General features: G+C 46.3%; 3 protein-coding genes across 4 annotated transcripts; 1 reads left to right on the top strand and 2 right to left on the bottom strand.

Annotated features, from left to right (window-relative positions):
• Positions 1 to 14394: 14394 nt before the first annotated feature.
• On the bottom strand, positions 14395 to 17453 carry LOC123145310 (uncharacterized). Of its 2 annotated transcripts, XM_044564699.1 has the most exons (6): positions 17350 to 17453; positions 16459 to 16510; positions 16298 to 16368; positions 15904 to 16008; positions 15143 to 15288; positions 14395 to 14935 (listed from the first exon to the last, which is right to left on the bottom strand). In XM_044564699.1, the coding sequence occupies exons 1-6, from the start codon at positions 17366 to 17368 to the stop codon at positions 14918 to 14920; spliced, it is 411 nt and encodes a 136-aa protein (XP_044420634.1). In that variant the 5' UTR covers positions 17369 to 17453; the 3' UTR covers positions 14395 to 14917. The 2 variants fall into 2 exon arrangements, with proteins under 2 accessions (XP_044420634.1, XP_044420626.1); XM_044564691.1 differs by lacking the exon at positions 14395 to 14935 and having other exon boundaries at positions 15113 to 15288.
• Positions 17454 to 17549: 96 nt separating this feature from the next.
• Positions 17550 to 19355, bottom strand: LOC123145300 (ribosomal L1 domain-containing protein 1). Its single transcript, XM_044564678.1, has one exon. The coding sequence runs from the start codon at positions 19309 to 19311 to the stop codon at positions 17884 to 17886; it is 1428 nt and encodes a 475-aa protein (XP_044420613.1). The 5' UTR covers positions 19312 to 19355; the 3' UTR covers positions 17550 to 17883.
• A 146-nt stretch (positions 19356 to 19501) lies between these two features.
• LOC123098509 (cytochrome c oxidase assembly protein COX19) lies at positions 19502 to 21575 on the top strand. The gene is made up of 5 exons (XM_044520544.1): positions 19502 to 19630; positions 19758 to 19823; positions 20113 to 20201; positions 20287 to 20384; positions 21104 to 21575. The coding sequence occupies exons 2-5, from the start codon at positions 19814 to 19816 to the stop codon at positions 21225 to 21227; spliced, it is 321 nt and encodes a 106-aa protein (XP_044376479.1). The 5' UTR covers positions 19502 to 19630; positions 19758 to 19813; the 3' UTR covers positions 21228 to 21575.
• Positions 21576 to 22006: the final 431 nt, after the last annotated feature.

The raw sequence follows: 22006 nt of genomic DNA, 5'->3' as shown, positions 1-22006 counted from the left end.
CACCCGGTGGACCCCCGGACACCTTTCGGTGGTCCCGATACAATAACGATAACCCCCGAAACCATTCCGGTGACTGAAAATGGACTTCCCATATATAAATCTTCACCTCCGGACCATCCTAGAACTCCTCGTGACGTCTGGGATCTCATCCGGGACTCCGAACATCCTTCGGTAACCACATACAATTTACCATAACAACTCTAGCGTCACCGAACCTTAAGTGTGTAGACCCTACGGGTTCGGGAATCATGTAGACATGACCGAGACGTTCTCCGGCCAATAACCAACAGCGGGATCTGGATACCCATGTCGGCTCCCACATGTTCCATAATGATATCATCGGATGAACCACGATGTCAAGGATTCAAGCAATCTCGTATACAATTCCCTTTGTTAATCGGTACGTTACTTGCCCGAGATTCGATCGTCGGTATCCCAATACCTCATTCAATCTCGTTACCGGCAAGTCACTTTACTCGTTCCGTAATGCATGATCCCGTCACTAACTACTTAGTCACATTGAGCTCCTTATGATGATGCATTACCGAGTGGGCCCAGAGATACCTCTCCGTCATACGGAGTGACAAATCTCAGTCTCAATTTGTGCCAACCCAACAAACACTTTTGGAGATACCTGTAGTGCACCTTTATAGTCACCCAATTACGTTGTGACGTTTGGTACACCCAAAGAACTCCTACGGTATCCGGGAGTTACACAATCTCATGGTCTAAGGAAATGATACTTGACACTAGAAAAGCTTTAGCAAACGAACTACATGATCTTGTGCTATGCTTAGGATTAGGTCTTGTCCATCACATCATTCTCCTAATGATGTGATCCCGTTATCAATGACATCCAATGTCCATGGTCAGGAAACCATAACCATCTATTGATCAATGAGCTAGTCAACTAGAGGCTCACTAGGGACATGTTATGGTCTATGTATTCACACATGTATTACGGTTTCCAGTTAATACAATTATAGTATGAACAATAGACAATTATCATGAACAAAGAAATACAATAATAACCATTTTATTATTGCCTCTAGGGCATATTTCCAACACCCTCATGTGTGGTCAATCGGTCAAAAGCAGTCCTTGACCGGCGGCATGGGCCCCACCGCAGTCCCACCCTCCGAAGCCGGCATCGGCGGAAGGCGCCAATCTCCATCGGCCATCCGGCGGGCCGGCGATGACTCGCCATTGCGTGCCCTTGATGCCTGTCCCGAGCCCGTCCCTCTCACATCCCTGACTCCAAACCTCCTCGGCCGACTGCGCGGAGCCGCCGCCACCGCTGCACCACCACTACTCCCACTGATCCTCCCATCAGACGGCAACCCACTCTGGCCGCTATCTGACGAGACCCCAAGGAACAGCGGCTCATCCCTGCCAGAGAAATCCGAGATCGAATCCAGGTGGATCAGAATCTTATACTGAAGCATAGTATGCTCCATCAATGGCGCGGATTGGCCTGGCTTCGGGATAGCCAACCATCGGAGAGAAGGGATAGCATCAGGTTCCGTCGTCCAGGCCGACAGCTTAAACGCAGACAGGTCCTGGCGCACGCTGGTCTCCGGCGCCACCATGTCCACCAGGCAGGACGATCCCAGTAGGTCTTCAGTAACCTCTCTATCCCAAGCATGCGGAGGAACTCCTTCCAGAACCAGAGAGACCTTGTAACTGAACATTGCATGGACAGCTCGAGATTGGCGATGCCATTGCCGGAAGTAGAGCCGCGTGCCATTGAAGTTGATGTACGGCCTGGCTGCCACCAGATTGCGGTGGTCCTGTCGCGCAAAGACGACCAGGAAGTCCTCCGGCCGGTAACAGTGGATGGAGAGCCACTCCGGCTCGATGCCGACCACTGCTCCTAGTGCCTCGACGACGAACTCAAGGGAGATGTCATGTATCGCCCCACCAGCATAGGTCACTATGGCAAATTATAACCTCCTCTCTAGATCTCCCATGCTCTGTGAACGACGGACCACGCAAAGCTCCTGAGTGAAGAACTACTCGCGCTCCAGAGATTCAAGCCGCAGAGCAAAGATGCGTGGCCAAGCCTCGGGCGCAGCTTGCTGGGCCGGAGGAGGTGGTGGCGGCAGGGCCCTCTGCGCCGCGCTACCGGCTATGTCCTTGCGTGCGACCTTGGATGCCATCAAGCGCCTGAGCTCCTCCTCTGGCGACGGACTCCGAGGCCTCTTGCAGTCTTTGGATTCGTGTCCCGGAAGCTTGTAGCAGAAGCAGACAACTTGGTTGGGGCAATCGTTCTTGAAGTGCCCTTCTTCGAAGCACTTGAAACATAGGGCTTCCATCTCCAGCGAGACCGCACGGTGGGCTCTGGGCAGAGGCGCATCCCTGGACGCGCCAGCTCCGTCCACGCGGCGACGCCTCCACAGCTCCTTCCTCGACGGCCGGGGCTGCACCCACCCTGGTGCCGCCGTCCCCGCCAGAGCGCCAGCAGCGGCCTCCTCGCCGGCCGGCCCCTACACGTCTGATGCCTTGAAGGAGGAGGAAAGGCCAAGGCCGGACACCACCGGCCGCTCGCCAGTGCGGCGGAAGGAGGAAGTGACCGAACGCGGGCTGCTCGACATACCGGACCAGCGCCATGACGCTGGGAAAACGGGTGGACGCCGGTGCCGGAGTGGCCATCGGCGGGGGAGGAGCGCTAGGGAGATGCGGCTCGAAGCTCAAGGGTGGACGCCGTTGGAGTGGCGGACAGTGGAGGGGATCAGGAGGGGAAGGGGAGCGGGAGCCTGGGAGTGCTTTCTATCATGGATCAACGAAGGGGATCATCGAAGTGGGGTATCACTGTCAAGCCACCAGTTGGATGGAACGGCAGGTGCGGTGAACAACACGACGGTGTGGGCCATCATATACATGGAAGGCTGTAACAAGAAGTTGCTTGTGGATCATAGCTACTCCGAGCTTAGAGAGATTCAAAACAAAACTTGTGTCTTTGCGGTTTACTCGAGGAGAAAAACAGACAACTCTTTGAGCGACATAAAAAATTATAGACATGTTTGAGACGTATCATTGACTGTCATGTTTTGTTGTTGGTTAGCTGCTATTGTCGAGTTGTTCCTTGTTTAGGATATTTCTTACGCAAATTTATGTCATGTCATCCCTATCATGTTTGGGTTGTAGTACTAGTTAAAGGATAACTCTTTGCCTTGAGTATCTGTTTAGTATATTGCTTACCTACGCAATGATCAAGATATTTCTTAATTACATGTACAAAACAAACAAGTTTCTTGTTTATAGTGTCGGTTCCATATTGCCTTTCTTATTGTAGAACTAGTTAGAGAGGACCTTGAATTTTGATCTTAGGCCCTGATTCATAAGGTTGTTTCCTACTTGATGTTCAGAAGTGTTGTCTCTTATCTTACGCCCTGTTTGATTGTAAGGTTGTTCCCTATCTCATGGTGCTCACAAGTAACGTAAGGAGGGCAGTGTTATCTCTTATCTTAGGCCCTGTTTGATTTGTAAAGTTCTTTCTATTTGATGCTCAGGACAACGTTCTCTTATCTGACAGTGTCTTTGATGCGCAGCCACCAGAAAGACGGCCCAAGTCATAAAAAAGGAAAAAGTAGAGGGGAGCGACAGCTACATGAGGAAGGATGGGAGAGTCTAAGAGTTATTGGACTTTAGATCTCAGTCTGAGGGGACGTCTCATTGGCACAGAGCATCCCGATTGATCAACCGGGAAATGGTGAAGCATGGGCAAGTCCTCTCAGTTCACAAGATTACAAAACTAATAAGCTCTCCATATGATAGAATGTCACCTCCAGCTTTAAGCAGTCATTCCCCACTTCGTAACCATCGCTCTGTAGCTCCCTGTCCCAGACCAGGTTAATGTACATATTTTTATGTATATGTCATGTATAGTTTAATTTCTAAATATTTTTATACCAAATATATACTTATTTATTTATTTATTCATCATACTACAATTTTAATTAGAACATTTTATTATTTTACTTAGTATAATTAATCACATAATCTTATTAGTATATTTAATCGGTGTTGTTTGTTATCAGTTGTAGTGTATCTCTGATCACTTTGTTTATACTAAATGAAAATTCAATGATGTCATTGAAATTATCTTTGAATTATTTTTGTGACAATTACACAAATTATATGATGCCCACATAAAAATATGTATGTGCTTATGTTCGTAGTTTAGTTCCATTAAAGACCATTTTAAATGTTTCTAAACAATAATGTCCAACTAATATCTTAATTTTTATTTCTAGTGTATTATTAGGTTTCTATATTCATAGAACATTCCAGAGTATAAATTGTACTAAGAGTAAAGTAAGGTACTACACAACTCACAATTTGGTGCTGGGATTTGGCAAATAAACTACACAGACATGACCTATGAAGTAAACCTGCTTAATAAGACTAGTGGTTGTTTCAGATTTTAGTTATGTGGTGTTCCTTGTGAACATGCTTGTGCAGCTATATTTAGGGCTACATAATGGCCTGAGATGATGTTGATGATCTCTTCAAGTTCGAAACTTATGGGAAAGCATATGAACACATGATATACCTTGTTCCACATGAATCTAAGTGGGTTAAGCCATCAAGAGTAGATATTGAACCACCAGGGTACATTGTTTAGCCAGGAATGTCATAAAAAACTATACCAAAAGGGCCTAAGGAGAGTGGTACTGCTTATGCTAGAGCGAAGAAAAGAACATTGCGATGTGGAAATTGCAAGGAAATTGGCCACAATGTCAAGGGCTCCAACAAACCACTCGGAGCATATCTTGCTCTTGGGCTTAGAACTTAGAAAACATGTGATAAACGCTCTCTTTTCCTTTAGAAGCAATTATATTACTAGCCTATTGTGATTATTTTACCACCAAAAACCTATTTTCCTCTACAATGCAACCCTTTGTCAACAAGGACATATGGGAGCAATGTGTTTCGGAACGTAATACAAAATAAAATATATCGTACCTACGAACATGCATGGGAACACTATGAAGATGCATGGATAGATCAACCTCACCAACACAATGCAACGAAGATGGTGTTGATATCGATGAAGATTTATAGATTCCTGCATCTAGGTATTACCTCCCAGCCCCAAAAAATCCTGACTAAGAGTAAAAAGCACGACCGCGGTAACCATGCATCCCATATCAACAATTTGGCAACACTTTATAGAGCCGCCATAGAACTAGAGGAAAAACAGCCTAGCAATGTATCAATGGAACGGAGAGAGAGAGAGAGAAAGAGAGAGAGAGAGAGAGCTTACGTAGGGGGCGTCTCCTTTCGATGTGTGTGTTTCTAGGGAGCGTCCCTCCCATCTATTTATAGATGTCCGGGGAGTGCGTCTTGGAGAGGGGTTGACCCCTCCAAGGGATAGCACGCCAAAGGTAGGAGGATCCTCCCAGGATCCCCTAACCTCCGAAGCACCTTCCTAACTTTTCAGCTTGGCCCGAAAGCTTGGGGGTGCATACCACTTATGGCCCCTATGGCCCATGTGGTTGCAGCCCCCTAGGCTAGCCAAGGGTACATCCCACTTTGGAACATTTCGGAAACTTCAATAATCTTCCAAATACCTTCTGGGACCATCCGAGACACTCCCAGAATCACCTGGACATTCCCACAGCCCCTCGGAACAATTTCGAAAGGGATAATTAGTTTTATGTTGCTAGTTGGATCCCACCCATTTGTTCCCCCTAGCTTCAAAAAAACCTAGGTTATGCCCAAGCATGTTTGCTTCTCTTATGTTTTTGCCCTTTGACAATTTGAATGTCACTTTTAAAACTTCACAACAATTTCATATTAACTCGGAAAAATAAGATATCAGAATGTTCAAAGAACATCACCTATATGTGTATCGCATTTGCATTCATGACAGCAGTCTTGTTTAAGCCACATGAGCTTACTAATATTATTAATGTTATTAAACCTAAAAAGTTATAAGCAACACTTGTGTCATGAATGCGTTCAGCCTCGCCATCCCATTTTCTTGTGTGCTCAAGTCATCAAGGCAACCTTGGATGTGCTCAATGCTGAAGCCAGGCTTGAGCACCGTGCCGTATCACAGTTTGCCTTGCCGGCGCCGCCACAAACAGCCTGTGCGACGCCGACAAATAGGTCTCGGGAATTTTGCCGAGCACCCTGCATGCGCCAACCAACGAAGAAGCAAAGCGCGAGAGCCTTTGCAGCTCCATCGAGCCGAACCACGTGCACCGATGCTAAGCCACGGCACCACATCTGCTCCAAGCTCCTGCCATGCACGAGCTCCGGCCATCCAACACACGCACGCATGAGGCAACAAGCAGAAGCGGTGGTCAGGACAACGTGGGCAAGGCCACAGACGCGGGTCGACTGTGATGCATTGGTTGTGTTCGTACTACGGGTGCTGGCCGATGATGCCATGATTACGTCTTGTGCGGCGCGGGTGGAGTTCAGGCGATGAGGTACTGGTACGCCGTACGCGCTGGGTGCGTGCAAGGATACGACCTCATGTGTTCTTGTAGACGTGTTTTTTTGCCACATCAGCCCCGACCAATGGGCCCCAATGGTTAGGTTTCCTATCAAAAACGTGACCAAATAGGGATCAGTCCAATGTGTGACGGTTGGACCCCAAAGACGGTGTACCTTTATGCAATTATAACTCCATCAAAACAAATACTCCCACGTCCCAGCCATCAAAGCAGAGTAAACCAGTCGCACCAAAGCGATAGAACTGACAACACATAATAGCACCTCCTCATGAAACAACGATACCCCAAACATGCCTTTTTGTCCGAAGCGTTTGTCCAAATTGTTTGAGGTGTCGTTGCTGGCTGAAGCGTTTGGGGTATCTTTACTGGCTGGTCCTCGATCTTGCCAAGCTCGGCCACGGTTTTTTCCACACTCAAGGACTGGTGGAACAAAAATGTTGAGGCTTTGGACTCGTCGATGCGTAAGCATTTTGGCAAGGTGCTAATTTATGTGTTATGGCATGTATGGAAGGAGAGGAACCGGATGATTTTCCATAATGCCTCTCTATAGGTGTTAGATGTTGCTTACCTCGTCAAGGAGGACCTTGTCCAGTTGGGTTTAGCTATGGCAAATGGAATGTAATTCTAGGGCTTTTTTGTCTTGTAAATATTGTTTGTACACTTTTTATTTTCCCCTATCTATATGAAGTCTGGCAGAGCGCCTGCCTTTTATCTAAATACAACTCCCCAAAAATAAATCCCAGCCAACCATGGATGATGTTGCTTGAGCTAGGCAGTAAACTCTGACAAACCATTGTTGCGCTACTACTTGACATTTTCCATATGTACTACTATCTACTACTGGCATTCTCAAATCAACTGGCAAGAATTGAATGATAGAAAATATTGTGCACTCTTAGGCCATGAAGGTTCTACACCATGCTCACCACACAACAATGCAGTCGTAGAACGTCAAGCATTGTTGAACCAGGCAGGCCATTTAGAAAATGTTGTAGCAGCAAAGGATGATGAAAAGGTAGAAAGAAACCGTTTAAGGCTAAAAGCATCTGTTGCGGTTGTTAGGTGGCTCACATTTCAGTCTTGCGCTTTTAGAGGACATAATGAGAAAGCTGAGTCAAAGAATAAAGGAAATTTTCTCGAATTGTTAGAGCTTCTCGCAGAGTTCAATCCTGATCTTGCCAAAGTCATTTTGGGGAATTCTCCATACAACTCAAAGTACACATCTACAGATATTCAAAAGGAAATCTTGTCCATATATGCATCTAAAGTTAGGAGACATATCTGTGAAGAAATTGGGGATTCCAAATTCTCTATTCTGGTGGATGAGACATGTGATGTGGCTAAAAGAGAACAAATGGCATTGGTTTTCAGATTTGTTGATAAAGCTGGCTTTTCACAAGAGCGGTTCTTTGATTTGATACATGTGGCCAACACTAAGGCCATGACACTGAAAGAGAAATTGTGCTCTGCATTATCATTAAATGGTTTTGATATTCAAAATCTTCGTGGACAAGGATACGATGGGGCTAGTAACATGAGAGGAGAGCTAAATGGATTGCAGTCTCTTTTTCTCAAGGTATGCCCATATGCATACTATGTTCATTGTTATGCTCACAGGTTGCAACTAGCACTAGTAGATGCATCCAAAGAGGTGGTTCCTGTTGCCCAGTTTTTTCAGAAATTGATCTTCATTATTAACACTGTTGACTCCTCATCAAAACGCCATGATGAGCTCCATGATGCCCAGCTGGTAGAACTAGCACGCATGATAGAAAATGGAAGCATTCAGACTGGTCAAGGGGCAAATCAGATTCGGTCACTTAAAAGACCTGGGGACACTAGGTGGGGTTCTCACTTTGGTTCTATTCATAGCCTTATGAAGTTGTTCAATGCAGTAAATTTTGTTATCCAAGATATGGCTTCAGATAGATCAGTAGTGGGATCAATACGTGTTGATGCTGACACTTCTTTCAGCTATTTGTCCTCGTTCGAGTTTGTCTTTATCTTATGTATGATGAAGGAGATATTAGGGATAACTGAAGGACTTGGTCAGGCTTTACAAAAGAGGTCACAAGACATTGTAAATGTTATTCGTCTAGTATTTGCAACAAAAGAGTGTCTTCGTATCTTGAGATCGGACAATGGCTGGGAGGAATTCTTTTGCACAGTGGTTGAATTTTGTGTGAATCATGGCACTGAAGTTCCAGACATGAAGGAAACTTATATCATGCGTGGTGGCCGTGCACGGCATCAGCCTGATCATTTCACTAAGGAGCAATATTTTCGAGTGGAGATATTTCGTGCAACTCTTGATAGCCAACTACATGAATTGGATCGCATGTTCAATGAGAAGATGATGGATCTTCTATCCACCAGTGCCACATTAATTCCTAGAAATAAATTTAAATCTTTTGAACTTTGAAGGTAGTGATATATGTGAGTTGGTGAAGAAGTATTACCCAACAGATTTTAGTCAACAAGACGTGTATGGCTTGGAAAACCAACTAAAACTCTTTGTTCCTGATGCTTCCAGTGATGTAGAGTTGAAAAATATATCAACATTGACTGACCTTTGCCAACTCCTTGTTGAGACTGGAAGAGATAGAATCTACCATCTAATTGACAGGCTACTTCGTCTACTTGTTACTCTTCCAGTTTCTATAGCTAGTGCTGAACGTGCATTTTCCAGTATGAAGATCATCAAAACAAGGCTGCGTAATACGATGGAAGATGAGAATCTCGCCAATAACTTGGTTGTTCAAATAGAGCGTGAAATTGCAGAGAAGTACACCTTTGAGGACATTTTAGCGGAATTCAAGAGCATAAGTGATCGAAAAGCTGATATGTAGTACCACTCCTTTTGTAGTTCTTAGTTGGCTCACAGAATGTCTTTGAGTTTGAAGACTAAGCGGTACAAGTAGACTAAGTTGTATATTTTGGTGTAATTAGTTCTCTTATGGAGTAATGGAGCATATATTGCTAATCATACATGTATTTTGCGAGCAATATGGTAATATTAGTATAAATTTGCCTGGAGGCTCCAAGTTCTTGTCTGTTGCCGTTGGTTAATTTTTTTTCGTCATTGCCCCCCCCCCCTAGATATTCTTGTCAAGCTCCGCCACTACTTGAATCAATGAATTAAGAACAGACAAGAGCTAAAGTTGACCTATACTTGAATAAAGGACAAGGAGATCAACTCATATCAACATCAAATTCACTCCCTCCCGCTCTTGGATGAAATTCATCAGAGTCACTGTCCTCATAATACAAGGGGCAATATGCAATAAATTGATTCTCACTTAAATTGAACTTGCATTAATAAACTGAGCACTCTTTTCTTAGATATGTCACTACAGGCGATAAGAATGGGGCTTGGACTGATTGAATTTGTTTTTCAGCTTGCTTGTCTGCATATTGTCTATTAGCTTCAAAGTTGAGTGGCCAGTATCCTCATGCTTGGAATAATTAAGCTCGTCCTTCAGCTTGTCTTCCCGCAAATTTTGTATCACCTTTATGGTCGAGTGGATAAAATCCTCCAAGTGTCTCCTGCTTAGATAGAAATATCAGAACTCTGCCTATGAAGAATTCTGACATGGTAGTGGTTCACACGTGTATGCAGTGGGGATGGATCCGAGGAGCAAGGGGCTCCTTTTTTGCAAGGGCATGCTGGCCATAGGTTTATTGCTCATGTTATTGTAATGATAAGCTAATTAGTTAATTACATCTGACAATGACACAAACGAACTGCTCTGATAGTAGCTAGCTTAATTTAGCTTTCACCTGATCGATAGTGTGTAAGGTCAGCCATATGAAGATTGTAACAAGGAACAAATACTTGTGGGACAATCACAAATGAATTTCTTCATGTTGAAGTGTGTATGCTGAGAATTTGTTTGAACGAAATGAATTATTCATAAATTCTTGCTACAATTGTTTACATAGTTCTTTTTTTTTACGAAAAGACGGCCCTAGGGCTGTATTTCATTGATTAATCAGGAGAGGCAGAATACAAAGTCTTTGCCACAAAGGTCGGAGACCAATTGTTGAGTGCAAATGTCTTTGACTCGCATTGGCGACTTGGAGCTTGTAAGAATGCGGTGTACTAGGGGCGTGTTTGGTTGCCCGCATTAGGCCCAGCCTGGCCCGCGCGGGAAGAAAGTGGCCCGTTTGGTTTCCTGCGTTCACTATGCGGTCCGCATCGCACGAAACTTAAAGCACGTCCAGGCCAGGCCCAGGGGAAACACACGAATCGACAGTAGCTCGCGAGCTTGGCTCGGGCGAGGCAAGGGAGGGCGACGCGCTTCTCCCCTCGTGCGAGTAGGGGAGATGGCGTGAGCTCGCCCGCGTCGCTGAAAAATCGGTGGGAGGATTTCGGCTCACCTCCCGCCGAGTCCACCCCTATTTAACCCCTCCCTCACCGCCCCAACTCTCGCCACCATTCTTCCTCCGTTCGAGCTTTCCCCCCGACACGCATCGGCACCGACGAGCAGGTAAGCGGCGCATCTTCATTGGCCGGCGGTCCATGGCGTCGGCGCTCCTTCACCGGCCGACGTTCATCTTCCACGATCGTCCCCCCTCGTCCTCAAGCTGCAGCCATGGCCTCTGTGAGTTCAATCCCCCTTTCTCGTTGTCCCTTCTAGCTAGATCTGAGCTGCAGCTAGGGTTTGATCTAGATGCATGGTTGATTACTGGTCTGATCTGTGAGCTGATATGGTTGGTTGCTATGCCGCGGTTGCAATTTGTGGTAGGGCTAGATGTTCAAGCATGTGGTAGGCTAGATTAGTAGTAGAGTTTGAAGTTGAACCTTGTGCTTGTGTGGAATCATGCTTAGATCTGTGATTTGTAGCTATTGGTGGTCCATTTGTAGCATGATGTTTGTTGTAGATGTATGTTCCTGCTCATAGATTGTCCGATATGCTTAGTATGATAGTGATGAAGCATGTGCTTGCTGTGATAGTGATGTACATGTATGCTCCTGCTTTCATGGATTGTCCGGTATGTTGTGTGCTATGCTCACTGTCAATGCGTGCTACGATTGTAGGACATGACCACGCAGACGCAAGATCTTAGTCAGGCCTTGTCGTGTCCGGCAGCCAGTTTGCTCCATCGTTTGTCGAGGACTCGCAACCTATGTCCGAGATGGCACCTGATTCAGAGGTGTTCGAGTCTGATTCCCTCTATGTGCCAGTAGTGCTCGTTGAGCCAACTCCTGCTGTTGCTGCTGCCGCTGCAATCAAGCTAGCAGCAGCAAAGGCAAAGAAGGATGGTAGGTCGAACAACATGAAGTGGCAGTCGTTCATGTCCACGTTCGTGCTGAACAAGATGTGTGAGCTCATCTCTAGTGGAGTTAGGACTGACAAGGGGGTGCACTTGAACATCGTTGCGAAGCAGGTGTTCGAGTTCTGTGGGCAAGAGGTGTCTACCACCCAGGTGTACAACCACCTGAGGAAGTAGAGAAGTCGATGGATCCAAGTGTCCAAGCTGAGAGACCTTAGCGGCGCCTCATGGGATGAGAACACTTGCTCCATAGTTTTGGAGGCAGAGCACTACGCCGGCCATGTCGCGGTTAGCTCACAGCCCTCTTCATTTTCATACTGTCCACCATTGCCTACTCCTAATCGCAACTAACAACACTTGTGTTTCATTCTTAGGACCACCCAAGGGACGCTGGGTTCCTCAACACACCCATCTAGAACTACAGCCAGATGCAGCACATCTTCTCCTTCGGGCTGGCAACTGGGAAGCATGCCATGGGCTCGGGTGAGCCTCTTGGTTCTCCCATGCTAGACTTCCCCGGGACACCGGACGTCGAGGTCCTTGATGGCCCTGACAAGCCCGCTGCGAAGCCCTTCGACAAGCCATTTGACCCCGTCCATGATAGGAAGAGGAAGAGAGGAGGCCTGATGGAGGAGGAGATCAATGTCTTTTGCAGCATGACTGAGGCGGTTAAGGAGGTAGCAACAGCCATCAGGGAGTGCAAGCCCCTCGACGTCCACCCTGACCTATATGGCGATGTCATGACCCAGGATGGCTTCAGCGATGAGGCTCTCATGGCAGCTCTTAGCCGCCTGCTTGACAACAAGGCCCAGGGTGTTGGGTTCGTTGCCATGGCCGACGCTCACAGGGTGATGTGGCTCAGGAGCTGGCTGGGCAAGCACTACTACTAGAGTAGTGCTGCCTGTGAGCGTGCAGGATCCCCGACGGCGATGGCGGTGGCGACGATGACGACGTACATTTTGTGTAGCTAGGGCTCAAAAACGATTTGATGGTATGTATATTTTGGTGAGGTGGTATATACTAACCCCTCACGCTGATGGTGAACTTGCGGTGGTAGGACGACACCCGCTTTTGGGTGTGGTGGTAGGTTAACACCAAGGTAGTGCTAGGTTGAACTTGCTATGTAGTATGATCATGCATGCTTTACTTCTCTTCTGATCCATTGTTGTTTGTGTGCTACTTTGCTTGCTACTTGTGCTCCATTGATTTGCTGCTTCAACTCTTGCTCTTGTGCATTGCTAGGGCAAGTGGTATGCGGTGTTCATCGGTGAGGTTTCAGGGGTTTACAGTTCACGGGAAGAAGCCAATGCACAAGTGGCATCGTATAGCAACAGCAATTATAGAGGGTTCAAGACTAGGCAGGCAGCAGAACAAGCTTACTCCGCATGGGTGCGAAAGCTCGGAGGCAGCAGTGTTGACAGTGCCAAGGTTGGAGGTGTCAAAGTGGAAGCTGCTAAGGTGGATCGTCAATTTGCGCTGAAGCTGAAGAACTTCATCATCTTCGCCCAGTTCATCACCATTGCTGTGTTGTGGCGTTGGTGTGTTAGGTGTGATCATTGTGAGTAAGCTCACCAACTAGAGTACAAGATAAGCACAACATGTACGCCATATGCAACCAAACGCCGTGTTCATGTGCCGCTAGGGCCAATGCAGCCAACCAAACAAAATGCACTTGCGTATTACCTAATGCAGGGACACTAGATGCAGGCAACCAAACAAATTGCATATGGCGTATTATGGCCTGTTTTTGCTCAAACAGACTGGGTTGAGAAGATGTGATGCAGGCACTGTAGCAGACGGCAACTAAACACGCCCTAATAATTGTGTGCTGCATGCAGTGCTGAACTCCTGTTCAGAACTCGCCGATCAATGGATGGTGCTCTATTTTTTTCTCTTCATGCTTCTTGACTGGGCAAGAATACAAAAATCTTGCAGGGTAGAGCTGCATGGAATAAGTAAACCATAGCAGGCAGCAGCATGAAGTACCGGGACGGGTGCGCCTACGTGAATTCGCAAGGAAGGTACTTCTTCTGTTTTTATTTAGTCCGCGTATTAGCTTTGGTCAAAGTCAAGCTTTCTAAACTTTGACAAAGTTTATAAACAAACATATTAACATATACAATAACAAATCAATACCATTAGATTCATTATTGAATGTACTTTCAGTTCATATAGATTTGTTATGGTAGATGTTTGTATTGTTTTTTATAAATTTGGTCAAATTTTACAAAGTTTGACTTTAGTCAAATCTAATATGCGGAGTAAATAAAGCCGGAGAGAGTATCAACAGCAGAACCTCACGCAAGTTCTTTTTTTCTACTACTAGTGGTTGAGGATGAGTTCCACGCGCAGTGGATCATGAAGGCACGCCGGCGGACGGGACTGGTGCGCCAGGGACGATCCGCACATGCGGGTTCCTGTTGGCCTCCGTGGGGAGCCACTCCGACTTGAAGCCGTCCTTGGCGTCGAGCCCGAGCCCCTGCGGTGGCCGGAGGAGGAGCCATATATAGGAACGGCCGCCCAGTGGCAGCTCCGTCATCTGATGGGCATCGACGCTGTTCTGTGACGCAAAGGATATGTACAGGACCGAGCGCGTTCAGCCACGGGATGGTGCTCGTCCTAGGAGTCCAAGTTGTTGACACTGGATGGTGCTCCGTCATCAGATCAGAGACTAACATACACAAGGACACTCTAGTCAGTCACTAGTATTTATCTTGCTACAAAACAATGACAGAAAGAATGAGCACAGGCTCCCCTAATCCCCACCATAAGTAACAAAGTAAAGGGAACAACTAACTGAACTTACATAAATATATACATCATCAGCTATCCTTCTTGGAAGAATGATCAGAAGCAGATGAGGATGCAGAGCTCGCCCAGGCCCTATCTTTATCTTTCGACGCGCTTAACACAAGTACAACATGCCAGTCTCTCACACGGCGGCAGGTAACTACTCTACATAGCAGAGCAATTTTCAACAACTGAATGATTGACAGCGGCTTTATCTTCCAAATCCAGATTAGTGTCGACCCAGAGAATTGTCCCTGATGTAATTTTTTGGCCTATGCTACGAGATCGCCTCCCAGTTATATTGGTCGCACAAGTGCACGACCTGTTAGCAGCTCCAACAGCACAACGCCATAACTGTTTGTCAGATTTCTCACCAACCATCATGGTGTACGCATATTCTGATCAAATGACAAGAGCTGGATCAGCCCTTTGTACATCAGCAAACCAGTAAAAATTTCTGAATAAATGACAGTGAGGCAGGGCAAATCCATTGGACCAGTAAAGCAGAACTACAGCAACTGCTCTTTCATAACTCACATGTAGAATGGAGCTCTTAACAACAATCTAGGATTTGCTTACTGGTTGGTCAGCTGCGATGGACTTACAATGGTGCAAACTGGAAGGTGATCTTGCAGACGCGATGGTGCGGACTGACCATGTTTCATCATCACAATGTAGTTATTTGAAAGCCAAGTCTGGAGTTCTTGCTTGAAGAATTGAACTTCTTTCTGATTGACAACTCGTGCATTTCCTGTACTAACCAACAAATTGGAAGAAGTTGATATACACATTTAATCGACAATCATGTACACTGGACACCCTATCGCCACATCAAGAAATTTAATTCAGTATAAATCAGTAAAAAGATTGATCGAACCAACCATTATAGAAATGCTCTCATGTACCACCCGGCAAGTTTACTCTCTACACTGTATCTTAGCTATTACTTCACGTAATCAGTACCCAAGCAGACTAAAAAATTGGTGGGGTGGTAAATCCAAATTCAAAACTGATGCATTATAGTGGTAGAGATATTGATGTACACAGAACCGGAGACTGAAATGATCAAGTAGTGATTGTGTAGTTTTGTAGCACAAAAAGAATTGAACAATCTGGTGATCCAAGTCTGAAGCCAGAGGCTCAATACAGAACTTAAGAAATTTAGAACAGTAACATATAGTGGATTATTAGGTTCAGTCACACAGGTCTGAGAATACAGGGAGTAGACATATCTACTGTGAAGAACTTTGAAGCTCCCCTCCAGCTGATTTTCCAATTGCATACCAATAGAGTTTAGGCTCTGTGGCCTGTGTGGCCTGTGCTTGTGACGAGGCAAAGGAAGGAAGAGGATGTAAGAAGAACAAACCTCGACACAGAAACGGAGCAGAGGTAGCAATCCATCGCCGCAGACAGAACGAAACCACAGGCGACCAAGAGGTTAGGGGTTCAGTGAGATCCAAATGGTAATTCACTGTATATGAAGAAAGTAACATTTTGTCAACAATATTTGGTCCCAACTCTGAAGTGATCCAGTAACAAAGAATATGCTAATGGCGCACTACCAAAATCTCTTATACCACTTGGATATTACAAGGAATAACCAGTGGTTGTACTACACACTTCACAAAAAATGGAAATATGGGCATACGCATCCAAACGACCATTGTTCGAAAGAAGCATATATACACATGCAAGTCGGCAAACGACGTACAAACAATTGCATGGATACACGCGGACAGAGACAGAAAAAAGGTAACGACCTGATCCCATGGCGGCATTTCTGTCATCTGTGTCCTCTAAAGAAACGAGCGGGACTGCAGCAGCTAGCTCACTGGAAAAAGAATAGTCGCATCCAACTTAGATATAAGCACAGACGACACACGTGGACAGAAGAAGATCAAGGGCTAGAAGAATCACCAACCTGTAAACCCAGGCAGCAAGTTGCAGCAAGATCATCACCTGCAAGTAAGAAACTGGAGCACCAGAGCAGCCAGATTAGTCAAAAATCTAAGAGAAAGGGACTAAAATAATGAGCTCCAGAGAACAACGGTCAAGAAAAAATCAGTCTAGTTACTGGACGGAACTTTGCGTAAATTATTAGAACTGAAGAAATGGAAATAAATCTTCATGACGTTCAATATATCATGTATGCCTTAAATAGTATAATAATGTAAAAGTAACTACAACCGAGAGGAGCACAACACACACCATAGGATAAGAGATGAGCTGCCTCCAATCATCCAAAACCATGGACATCATAAGTCAAATTAGTAGAAGCAGGACTCAAAATGTGCAAATCCAAGTGTACTGCGGTAGAAAGTAGTACCTAGAGCAATGAATCACACATAGTTTGGGGGAAATTATCTCATCTAGGAGACATCAGCCATAAATACTTGCTGATTGATGTTCTTCCAATTCATAAAAAGAATGCATGCCTCATAAACATCTGTAGGTCATTATCTCAAAAAAGTACCTTTGGGTGGTAATACCCAGGGGATCCTTCATGGACAAGTGGAAGTCAAAACTACAAACAGTTCAGAAAATCTAGAAGCAGTTTAAGGAAGAAGGGAGAGACGAGGTCTACCGTTTATTCACACTGTAATCTATATATCCATCTAAAATGATCTGCATTATAAGGCTGCTTTAAAACTGAAGCAAGAAGCAATTAAGATGAAAATACATTAGAACCATTTTGATCCAATTGATGCATCAAGTCGTGTTCAGACTTTAGAAAACGCGGAAAATGAATATATAAACATCTAAAAGTTAGGATCTAAACGCTCTTCTATTTCTTTAGAGAGGGAGTATATACCAATGAAAAAGGAATCCATTCTTCTCTGTGGGAGATAAAAAGCTCTGCCGTTTCAGCAGCAAAGTCACCCCTTTCCTGCTGCACCAAATAGACCAAGAGCTTCTGAAGAGAAGGGAATGGCAGAGTTAGGATCTCTGTCTCTCTATGGCGAGGCATTTCATCGAGCAGAGGGATATAAAAGTCCACCACACGTTTCAGCAAGTCACAAGTGATTGATCACCGTAATTAGATATGAAAGCATGAATCCTGGTTACAAAAGATGAAAAGAGAAACAGTTCCACCATAACTTTTACCCCAAAGCTTTATAAGCGACTAAAATCTGAAGAAACTACTCCAGAAATTCCCCAACGCCACCGTATTACACTCAGCAGTATAATCTCAAGTGCAATCTCCTAATACAAAAAAAAAAAGCGGATACCGCAATGATTGCTTCTCACAGCTGACAATAATCAGATTAACCAGCTTATCTATGCATACAACATGCAGTTTGGTCTCAATTCAAGAGATCGGCATTCAACTGACAAGAGTACAACCTTAGACCCTTGCCCTGGATCTCTTCATCTTATCGCCACTTGACTTCTTCCCCCTGCTCTTCTTCTCTTCCTTGTCAGCTATAAGGGCAGCGGGAGTGCTTTCTCCATCAAAGAGGATTTCACCATCATCAGAATCACCCTTCATGCTCTTCTTCTTCTTCTTCCCCTTATTCTTCTTGCTGCCAACATCCTCCACCTCCTCAGGTGCTTGCTTGATATCTTCTTTCTTGCCCTTACTTTTCTTGTTGCTGGCTTCCTTGGATTCACGCTCACTCTTCTTACCCTTCTTTTCTGCAGGGCTGGCATCATCCAACTCCTTGTCCAAAGCACGCTTCTTATCCTTGCCCTTCTTTGGGGTCTTCAGGTCCTCACCAGCAGAAAGCTCCTCTACCGAAGGAGCAGCCTCCTTCTTCCTCCTCTTCTCAGTCGCCCCTTGGGCTTCTTCCATCACAACATCTTCAGTCTGATCCTTCTTGTTCCTTTTCCTCTTGTACTTCAAAGCTTCAGCTCCACCATTGGCATCTTTCAGCGCCTTCATCTTCTTGTCCTTGCACTTGCTGCCAGTCCCAACTTCTGCAGCATCGATGACCTCTCCGGCACCAACTCCTGCTTCCAATCGCGCAACCCGAACCTCAATCTTCATGCCTAACTCCGGCACAACCTGGTATATTGGCAGTGCAACCGAATCCACAGCCTTCAAATGCAGAGCCATCACGTTTTCCCACTTCTTGGGCACCTTCTCCACGGCGGTCTCCACTGCCGCCATCACATTGTCAACGATCTGCTCCTCCTCCATGTCCAGCCTGCCCACCTTGACCCCCGAGCAGGTCCCTGTCCGCAGGTACAGGAAAGTGGAGCTCAGGACCTTGCGGACCTGCTCCGGCCAGCCAGCCCGGGTGAAGTCGACGGCGAGGGGGGCCTTCTTGGTGGAGTAGAAGGCCTTGCCGAGGAGGCGGGGCAGCATGGGGAGCAGGGCGCGGTCGGCGAGGAAGAGGTCGTAGGAGGCCGCGAAGCGGCGGCGCGACTCGTAGGGGCGGTAGTCGGTGCGCAGGGCGGAGAAGGGGACGACCTCCGAGACGGGCAGCTTGAGGGACCTGGCGGCGTCGAGGATGGCGGCGGCGGCGGGGGAGCCGGAGCCGGCGCGGTCGTCGGAGATGACGCAGACGGAGGCGGCCGAGTGGGCGACGACGGGGTGCGGGAGCGGGAGGAGGTGCGGCTTGGTTGTGGGCCTGGGCGGGACGCGGCGGAGCGAGAGCTGGAGCACGACGAGGTCGTCGCGCTCGTCGGCGAGCAGGTTGGGCGGCGCCTCCGCCGCGCGCTCGCGCATCCACTTGGTGAGGGACGCCACGGCGCTGGCCGCCGTCGCGCGCGGCACCCCGTGCGCCGCCTTGTCCTTCAGCTGCGACTGCGGCTGCGTCGGCGGCGACATGGCTGCGGCGGCGGTTTAGGGTTTAGCGTGGCGGCGGAAGGAGGAGAGGAGGAGGAGTAGGCTGGCTGCCAGACCCTATTATACGAGACCGCACCTTACGCGGCCGTCCTTGGGCCCGCGGGAATGGCCCGGCCCAAACAGAAGGGCGTCGTAGTACCTGGGCCCGGCCCAAACATGGTCATCCCGCGCTTATCTGCTTCCGCTCCGGCCCTGCGCGAGCTTCCTCCCTCTCGCTGGCCGGCTCCATCCGCCCGCGCCATCCCTCGCTCCGGCGTGCAGAATTTTGAAGGGGACCGCGCCGAAGCCACCGCTGTGACCTGTGAGTGTCTCCTCTCCTGGCGCTCTAAATTTCGGTGAATCTACGCATGCATGACACTGGGCGCGCACCTGACCTGTTCGATGAAATGCCTGAACCTTGGCTGACTTGTGCCCTGTGTCACCTGCAGTATTTGGAGCATCGTGAGCTCCCGCATCAATATTTCAATCCTCAAGTGCTTGGGAAATGAGTGCAGGTGAGGGCGTGTCGTTCCGATTCATCTCCTATGCAATGCTCATGTCATGCATGTAGTAGGTTCACGCTCACTAACTTGGCATCATAGATCATAGATCATACTCCCTCCGTCCGAAAATACTCGTCATTAAAATGGATAAAAAGAGATGTATCTAGAACTAAAATACATCTAGATACATCATCTTTTATCCATTTTGATGACAAGTATTTCCAGACGGAGGGAGTACATCACTAGCTTGGCATCATAGATCATACACCAGCCGCTGCTTAACCTTGTGACTTCCTCACAGGTGGCGCGTTTGGCGGAAACAGGGGAGCGAGGCCTGTACCACCTGAAAAAGGTGTGTTCCCCCTCGACCACTTGCATGAGTGCGACCTGGTAAGTCGCGATCACTCTTGTTTTTCTCATAGGGGTGTAATGTTTAGCAAGTGTTATATGAGAGTTGCCTGTTCAAACAAAACAGGAGAAGAAGGACTATCTTGCCTGCCTGAAATCGACAGGAGCTCAGTCTGAAAAATGCCGGATGTTCTCGAAGAAATACTTGGAATGTAGGATGGAGAGGTTGGCATGCTTATTCCCTGTGTGCTAGTTTCAGAACTACTGTACTGTAGTAATGTAGTTGACTCACCTGTTTTTATTTCGCACAGCCACCAATTTATGTGTAATGATTTAGGGTGCACTTGCCTCGGAAGCAAACTTAATATTGACCTCACCAGGCAAGGACAGGTGTTTGGTACCGAAACAAAAAATTAACTTTGCCAAGCAAACTACTCCAGTATGCATGGGCAAGAAAATCTTGCCACAGTAGAAATACAGTTTATTTATTGCCGCAGCATGTTAACATCATGTCTTGAGCCGTTTTTAGTAGTTGAGTGAGGAAACAGTTTATTGCTTCATTAGCCTACAGCAAACCAAGCCTGGCCTCCTTACATGTTTGGTTATTTGCCTCCTCTGGCGCAACACATGTGTAATGTGCTGCATCCAGGTTTGTCTATTTGATGGTTGCGGGAAGCAACCAACAGTGTTACCATCCAGGCAACAAATATGTAACTACTTGTTCTAGCCTTCTAGGAGATGTTTAGTGCTTGCAGTAGTTGATATTTCGAATAAATGTTATAAGCTGAAGTTCTGGCTTGCATTGGGAAGGGTTCTTACCAACTTTGACATCTGAAATTCACTGTTTCAGGCTCATAAGCAAGATGCTTTTCATTTATTTATTTTTGGCTTGATGCTGCTCCATCTAGTAGGATTTCTAATCACGATATTCTTTTGCAATCCAGGAACCTGATGGCAAAGCAAGATATGTCGGAGCTTGGGTTCAGTAACTCAGACGTTGTGGTTACACCTTCTGAGAAGAACAACAAACTGGAGAATCCAACGAGTGATTTAAAAGAGAAGAAATAGCTGTTCAACCTGGAAGTTCCTTATCTAACGGTTAATATCATTCGCTACTCCAACACAAGTTTTAGGAAGTGCTGCCAGAAATTAAGGAGTACCTCCATCTTAAGGGCAAAAGAATAATCATGAGAGAGTGTAATTTGTTGGATTGAGATTAAGCAGAAAGAAAAATCACAAACCCTTTTACTTACTAGTGTTATATCAACACAAAATTCTTGTTGCTGAACCCTAATAATCATGAGCTGCGGCAGTGACCAGAGCACCAACGGGTTCGAGAGCGTTACTAAAATCAGCTTGTGACGGCACATGCCATTTGTGGCTGACTGTTTTTATAAGAACTATCTAAATTTTCTATGGCATGTATTTTCATCATAATTAAAGTCTATATCCCCTAAAAGATGACACTGGAATTGTATGTGCTAACTGCTTATAATTTTGTATCGAATGGAACATGTTGTCCCCGGGAAGCTTGGTCTGACAAAGCAAGCGTTGATTCCTTGTTAACATCGTCAAACTGTACAGAAGGTTTCTTCATATCAGTTCTTGTTGGAAAGGCACAGCAGTCGCTACAGGATTCGGGCACACTTGTGTCCTTGTTTATTTGATCTGTTCTGGATTGTCTTCTATGCATGTGGTACCAGAAATTTGTCGATCTTTTCCTAATTCCTTTTGCTCCACGGAGATACTTTTATTTATATATCTTACAAATGCCAGACTTGTCACCACCATTGTGGTTCTGCATTCTGCCCATGGTAGTCCACTCGGTTCTAGCCTTCTGAAAGACT

Source organism: Triticum aestivum, chromosome 1B (assembly GCF_018294505.1).
Source record: "Triticum aestivum cultivar Chinese Spring chromosome 1B, IWGSC CS RefSeq v2.1, whole genome shotgun sequence".
In the NCBI taxonomy this organism is placed as follows: Eukaryota; Viridiplantae; Streptophyta; class Magnoliopsida; order Poales; family Poaceae; genus Triticum; species Triticum aestivum.
Note: the sequence above shows the minus strand (reverse complement) of the source record. Positions and strands in the feature narration are given on the sequence as shown.

Excerpts from the sequence above, each read along its gene's own strand:
- LOC123145310 (XM_044564691.1), bottom strand. Across the intron at positions 16,369-16,458 it reads CTTGCTGCCTGGGTTTACAG|TGAGCTAGCTGCTGCAGTCC; the intron begins GTTGGTGATTCT and ends TTCTTTTTCCAG. Across the intron at positions 15,289-15,903 it reads TGCTCCGTTTCTGTGTCGAG|GAAATGCACGAGTTGTCAAT; the intron begins GTTTGTTCTTCT and ends TGGTTAGTACAG.
- LOC123098509 (XM_044520544.1), top strand. Across the intron at positions 20,202-20,286 it reads ACTTGCATGAGTGCGACCTG|GAGAAGAAGGACTATCTTGC; the intron begins GTAAGTCGCGAT and ends CAAACAAAACAG. Across the intron at positions 20,385-21,103 it reads TTGGAATGTAGGATGGAGAG|GAACCTGATGGCAAAGCAAG; the intron begins GTTGGCATGCTT and ends TTTGCAATCCAG.
- LOC123145300 (XM_044564678.1), bottom strand. The coding sequence starts at position 19,311 with ATGTCGCCGCCGACGCAGCCGCAGTCGCAGCTGAAGGACAAGGCGGCG.